Source organism: Salvelinus sp. IW2-2015, linkage group LG33 (genome assembly GCF_002910315.2).
Source record: "Salvelinus sp. IW2-2015 linkage group LG33, ASM291031v2, whole genome shotgun sequence".
Taxonomy (NCBI): domain Eukaryota; kingdom Metazoa; phylum Chordata; class Actinopteri; order Salmoniformes; family Salmonidae; genus Salvelinus; species Salvelinus sp. IW2-2015.
In genome coordinates, this window is record NC_036872.1 from 37,977,033 (window position 1) to 37,984,027 (window position 6,995).

The 6,995-nt window shown below is 43.0% G+C and overlaps 1 protein-coding gene across 1 annotated transcript in view; it reads left to right on the forward strand.

The window, feature by feature from the left end:
• The window catches only part of LOC111957598 (axoneme-associated protein mst101(2)-like), a 28,846-nt gene that overhangs the window by 14,321 nt on the left and 7,530 nt on the right, over positions 1 to 6,995 (forward strand). The window contains exons 6-10 of the mRNA XM_070436916.1: positions 3,940 to 4,313; positions 4,485 to 4,729; positions 5,309 to 5,542; positions 5,713 to 5,961; positions 6,317 to 6,496. Of these exons, the coding sequence (XP_070293017.1) occupies positions 3,940 to 4,313; positions 4,485 to 4,729; positions 5,309 to 5,542; positions 5,713 to 5,961; positions 6,317 to 6,496 (1,282 nt within the window). The remainder of the gene's footprint in view (positions 1 to 3,939; positions 4,314 to 4,484; positions 4,730 to 5,308; positions 5,543 to 5,712; positions 5,962 to 6,316; positions 6,497 to 6,995) is intronic.

Genomic DNA, 6,995 nt, shown 5'->3' on the forward strand with positions numbered 1-6,995 from the left:
GCTATGGTTAAAACTATATCTTTGTTTTTCACAGTCGAAACACACATAGTGTGTCCAGGAGTGAAGAGTCTTTAAAACTTCTTAGGCTGCAATCCCATAACGGGCGATATGACACAGCCAGTGGAGTGCAGGGCGCCAAATTCAAAAAACAGAAATCTCATAATTAAAATTCCTCAACATTCAATTCTTATATCATTTTAAAGTAATCTTGTTGTTAATCCCACCAAAGTGTCCGATTTCAAAAAGCTTTCAGCGAAAGCACACAAACGATATGTAGGTCACCCAAACCAAATAAGCAAGCCATCACAGCAAAAACCACAAAAGACAGAAATAGAGATAAAATTATCACTAACCTTGATTATTTCATCAGATGACACTCATAGGACTTCATGTTACACAATACATGATGTTTTGTTGTAAAGTTCATATTTATATAAAAAATCTCCAGTTACATTGAGCGCATGTTCAGTAGTTCAAAAACATCAAGTGATTTTGCATAGCCACATCTTTCCAGAAATACTCATATAAATAGAGATAAGATAAGTTACTACATGAATTATAGATTCATCTCCTTAAGCAACCTCTGTGTCAATTTCAAAAAAACTTACGGAAAAGAAACAACCATGCATAATCTGACGCGCTCAAAAGGTAAGCATACCACCAGCGCAATAGTGGCAAGTAACAAGAAAATATATTATAAATATTCCCTTACCTTTGATGATCTCATCATAATGCACCCCAGGAATCCCAAGGTTCCACAATAAATGTTTGATTTGTTGGAATCGTTCCATTTTATGTCCAATGTTAGCTGCGTTAAACATGGTAAACAATCCAAAGTAACGAGCAACGTTCACTAAAGCAGACAAAACTGTCAAAAAAGTGATATACGTCCGATAGAAACTATTAAATACAGTAATTGAAGACAATCTTTAGATGTTTTTAACCATAAGATCTTCAATAAAATGTTCCAACCTGAGATTCTTTCTTTCTGCGTGAGCACACGGGAACTAGGGACTTCCATGATGAAAAAGCGATGATCAGAAAAATGGCTGCTTATGACGCAAACAACCTGAGGAGGAGAAGGAAGAGGAGGTGGAGGCAGAATTTGTAAATGAGCAAAAGGTGGAGGAGGTGGTTGCACCTGTTCAGGAAGCTGTGGAGGAAAAATTGGAGGAAGAAAAAACAGTGGACGAAGCAGAAGCTGAAACTGCACCAGCGGAAGAGGAGAGTGTTGCTCAACAAAAGGTGGATGAAGAAGCAAACCCCACAGAGGAAGAAAAGGTGGAAAAAGCAACAACTGAGGAAGAGGAAAGAGTTGAGGAAGATAAGAAAGAGGTGGAAGCAGAAGAGGAAGAAATTGTTGAAATGAATGTAGAACAACGAGCAGATGTAGGTGAAGAGGCAGTTAAAGCAGAGGTGGTAACAGCAGTTGAAAGTGTTGCAGATGAAGTGGTAGAAAAGCCAGTTGAGGAACCTGCTGAGGAAGAAGAGAAGACCTCACCACCTGAGGAAGAAGAGAAGACCTCACCACCTGAGGAAGAAGAGAAGACCTCACCACCTGAGGAAGAAGAGAAGACCTCACCACCTGAGGAGGAAGAGGTGGCTCCAGTTGTAGAAACAAGAGTCCTGAGGAGAGGAAGAAAAAGCATTCCAGTAATGCCTCCAAAACGCAAGTACACACGAAGAGGCAAACAAGCTGAGGAAGAAGAGGAGGAAGTAAAGCCAGCTGTGGAAGAAGAGGCTGCAGTTGTGGAAAGTGCTGCAGATGACGAAGTAGAAAAAACAGTTGAGGAAGAGGAGAAGACCTCAGCACCTGAGGAGGAAGAGGTAGATGAGGAAGAACAAGCTCCAGTTGTAGAAGCAAGAGTTCTGAGGAGTGGAGGAAAAAGTGTTTCAGTTTCTCCTCCAAAAAGCAAGCCGGGAAGAAAAGGTAAACAGCCTGAGGAAGTGGAGAAGCTGGAGGAGCCAGAGGAGGAAGAGGCAACTGAGGAGGAAGAAGAGGCACTCGTAGTGGAAGCCAGAGTTCTCAGGAAAGGAAGGAGATCTGCCCCTACAACTGCCCTTGCTACACCTAAACGCAAATCCACACGAGCCAGCAAGCATCCTGAGGAAGAGGAGGATGTGGAGGCAGGGAGAGAGATTTATTAGGCACATGGAAGTTACATGTTCCAGAAGGAATTTCTGCCAAAAAAACACATTTTGATATGATAAATAAAAATCACTTTCAAACAGCTCTCCTGTGAAGTCGTGACTTGCGACATACTGAATCGGGTCACAAATGTAATCTATCCACGGAAAGCGCGATGTAGACCATCTGTTTTGTGAATACGCATGGATTTTTCGGGAAAAAACAATCAAATTAAAGTTATCTAAACGTAAAAAAAAATGGCTCATTTGTCACATCCTAATGTATGTGATTCATGTTATTGGTAAACTATTCATCTTTGTTTTTCAAGTGTCCAGGAGTGAAGAGTCTTAAACTTCTTATGGCTGCAGTCCGGTAACGGGACCGATATGACAACAGCCAGTCGAAGTGCAGGGCGCCAAATTCAAAAAACAGAAATCTCATAATTAAAATTCCTCAGACATTCATGTGTCTTATATCATTTAAAGGTAATCTTGTTGTTAATCCCACCAAAGTGTCCGATTTCAAATAGGCTTTTCAGCGAAAGCACTACAAACGATTATGTTAGGTCACCACAAACCACAATAGAGCATAGCCATTTTTTCCAGCTAAAGATAGCTTCACAAAAACCAGAATAGAGATAACATTTATCACTAACCTTCGATTATTTTCATCAGATGACACTCATAGGACTTCATGTTACACAATACATGCATGTTTTGTTTGATTAAATTCATATTTATATCAAAAAATCTGAGTTTACATTGAGGCGACTAGATTCACTAGTTGCAAAAACATCAAGTGCTTTGCATAGCCATCGTTTCAACAGAAATACTCATCATAAATATAGATGATAATATAAGTATACACATTGAATTATAGATTTATCTCTCATTAATGCAACCGCTGTGTCAGATTTCAAAAAAACTTTACGGAAAAGAAATGCACGCTATAATCTGAGACGGCGCTCAAAAGTAAAATACCACAGCTGCAAAGATGGCGTCACATAAACAGAAAATATATGATAAATATTCCCTTACCTTTGATGATCTACATCAGAAAGCACACCAGGAATCCCAGGTCCACAATAAATGTTTGTTTTTGTTTGAAAAAATCCGTTTATTTATGTCCAATTGTTAGCGGTAAACATTGGTAAACATGTCAAATGCTAATTCTGGTCAGCTTTATATCGGACAAAAACTTCAAATGTGATATTACCGGTCGAAGAAACATTTCAAACTAAGTACTGAATCAATCATTAGGATGTTTTAACATATAGCTTTCAATAAAATTCCAACCTGAGTATTCTTTCTTGTCTGCGTGAGCACTGGAACGTAGGTGACTTCCATGATGAAAAAGCATGATCAGAAAATGGCTGCTTGATGGACACCTGACTGATTCTGCTATCATTCACTCCACAACATCATAGAAGTCTCATTATAATTTCCATTGATGGTTGACATCTAGTGGAACCCCTAGGCAGTGCAACATCATTAAATATCTCAATTGGATTTCATTCGGGACTTCTGGTGAATACATACAAAGCTCAGATTTCTCACTTCCTGTTTTGATTTCAACTCAGGATTTTGCCTGCCAATATGATTCTGGTTATCTCACAGACATAATTCAAACAGTTTTAGAAACTTTAGAGTGTTTTCTATCCAATACTAATAATATATGCATATATTAGCAACTGAGACTGAGGAGCTGGCCGTTTACAATGGGCACTTTTCATCTAAGCTACTCAATACTGCCCTTCAGCCATAAGAAGTTTTTAAGTAACACACTCTTTTTCTTTTTTCAATCATTGACAGAGGTTGTTCACACAGCGATGGCGGACACAGCAGTAGAAGCTGAGCTTGGAGTGGAGATTGGAGAGACTGTTGCAACACAGACACTCAAGCTTCAGAAAGCCACTGTGTTGCTGGTGGACCTGAAGAAAACCTTGCAAACACAAGTGGAGGTAGAACATGTGGCCTCAGAGATGGAGGAGAAGGCTCCAAAGGAGGTGGCAAGAACCAATGAAGACAAAGGAGAGAACAACGAAAAAACAGGCAGACCAAGATCCACTCGTATCACAAAACCTGTTGAGGCTGAGGAGGCAGTGGAAGAGGAGCAGCCAGCAGTTGAGGAACCTGCTGTGGAAGTGGAGATCTCGCCACCTGAGAATGAAGAGGAGGCTCCAGTTGTAGAAACACGAGTCTTGAGTAGAGGAAGAAAAAGTGTTCCATTTACCGACTCCAAAACGCAAGTCCAAAAGAAGAGGCAAACAGCATGAGGAAGCCAGAGATCTGAGGAGAGGAAGGAAAGCTGCTTCTGCTCCTGGCACACCTAGACGCAAATCCACACATGCCACTAGAACCTGAAGAGGAGGAGTTGGCTGAATCTGTTCGGGAAGCTGTGGATGAAAAGAGGAAGTAAAACCAGTGCAGGAGGAAAGGCAGAGGAGAAAGCCACACTGATGGATAAAGAGGACATGGTGGACGAAGCTGCACAGTGGAGAGTGCGGAGGAAAAAGAGTGGCAGCGGAAGCCAAACTGAGGAAGACGGAAAGGTAGAGGAAGAGAAGGCAGAGGAAGCTGAGCTGCACCTGAAGCTGCAACAGTGGAGGAGGAGGAGAGTGTTGCAGAAGAAAATGTGGATGAGAAGCAACAACTGAGGAAGAGGAAAAAGTAGAGGAAGAGAAGGAAGCGGAGAGAGTGGAAGAAAAAAATATTGAGGGATCTGCAGTGGAAACTATTAGTGTGGAAGAAAAGATGGAGGAGGAAGTAGCAACCACAGTGGAAGAAAAGGAAGAGGAAGAAGAGAAGAAAGAGGAAACAGTTATTGAACTGGCTTTAGAAAAACTAGCTGAGGAAGTTGCTGTGGTAGAAGAGCAGATAAAGTGGAGGAGAAAGAGGGAGCAAAGCCAGTTGAGGAAGAGAAGAAGACTTCACTCGAGGAGGAAGAGCAAGCTCCAGTAGAGGAGGAAGAGGATGCTCCAGTTATAGAAACAAGAGTTTTGAGGAGAGGAAGAAAAAGTATTCAGCTACTCTGACTGCAAAGCACAAGTCCACTAGAAGAGAGGAGAGAGAGCCAGCTGTGGAAGAAAGGAACCAGTAGTGGAAGCCAGAGTATGAGGAGAGGAAGCAGAGGCAGATTTTCTGCTCCTGCCCCTGCCACACACGGACGCAAATACACAAGAGCCCGCAAACAACCTGAGGAGGAGAAGGAAGAGGAGGTGGAGGCAGAATTTGTAAATGAGCAAAAGGTGGAGGAGGTGGTTGCACCTGTTCAGGAAGCTGTGGAGGAAAAATTGGAGGAAGAAAAAACAGTGGACGAAGCAGAAGCTGAAACTGCACCAGCGGAAGAGGAGAGTGTTGCTCAACAAAAGGTGGATGAAGAAGCAAACCCCACAGAGGAAAAAGGTGGAAAAAGGCAACAACTGAGGAAGAGGAAAGAGTTGAGGAAGATAGAAAGAGGTGGAAGCAGAAGAGGAAGAAATTGTTGAAATGAATGTAGAACAACGAGCAGATGTAGGTGAAGAGGCAGTTAAAGCAGAGGTGGTAACAGCAGTTGAAAGTGTTGCAGATGAAGTGGTAGAAAAGCCAGTTGAGGAACCTGCTGAGGAAGAAGAGAAGACCTCACCACCTGAGGAAGAAGAGAAGACTCACCACTGAGGAAGAAGAGAAGACCTCACCACCTGAGGAAGAAGAGAAGACCTCACCACCTGAGGAGGAAGAGGTGGCTCCAGTTGTAGAAACAAGAGTCCTGGGAGAGGAAGAAAAGCATTCCAGTAATGCTCCAAAACGCAAGTACACACGAAGAGGCAAACAAGCTGAGGAAGAAGAGGAGGAGTAAAGCCAGCTGTGGAAGAAGAGGCTGCAGTTGTGGAAAGTGCTGCAGATGACGAAGTAGAAAAAACAGTTGAGGAAGAGAGAAGACCTCAGCACTGAGGAGGAAGAGGTAGATGAGGAAGAACAAGCTCCAGTTGTAGAAGCAAGAGTTCTGAGGAGTGGAGGAAAAGTGTTTCAGTTTCTCCTCCAAAAAGCAAGCCGGGAAGAAAAGGTAAACAGCCTGAGGAAGTGGAGAAGCTGGAGGAGCCAGAGGAAGAAGAGGCACTCGTAGTGGAAGCCAGAGTTCTCAGGAAAGGAAGGAGATCTGCCCCTACAACTGCCCTTGCTCACTAAAACGCAAATCCACACGAGCCAGCAAGCATCCTGAGGAAGAGGAGGATGTGGAGGCAACGGCTGAACCTGCACCAGAAGCAATGGAGGAAGAGGTGGGGGAAGAGAAGGAAGCGGAGATAGTGGAAGAGGAGAAGGTTGAGGAAGCTGCAGCTGAAACTGCACCAGTGGAAGAGGAGAGTGTTGCAGAAGAAAAGGTGGAGAAGTAAAATCAGTGGAGGGAGAAGGAACAACTCTGGAAGAGGAAAAGGTGGAGGACGAGAAGGAAACTGAGATAGTGGAAGAAGACGTTGAGGAAGCTGCAGCTGAAACTGCACCAGTGAAAGAAAATGTGGAGGAGGAAGAAGAAAAGGAAGCAACTGTTGAAATGACTGTAGAAAACTAGCAGATCTAGGTGAAGAGGCAGAAAACGTCGAGTTGGTAACAGCAGTGGAAAGTGTTGCAGAGGAAGTGATGAAAAAGCCTGTTGAGGAACCTGCTGAGGAAGAAAGAAAGACCTCACTACCTGAGGATGAAGAAGAGATTCCAGTTGTAGAAACAAGATTCCTGAGGAGAGGAAGAAAAAGCATTCCAGTAACGCCTCCAAAACGCAAGTACACACGAAGAGGCAAACAACCTGAAGAAGAGAAAGATGCGGAGGAAGAGCCAGCTGAGGAAGAAGATGCACCAGTAGTGGAAACCATAGTTCTGAAGAGGGATAACGG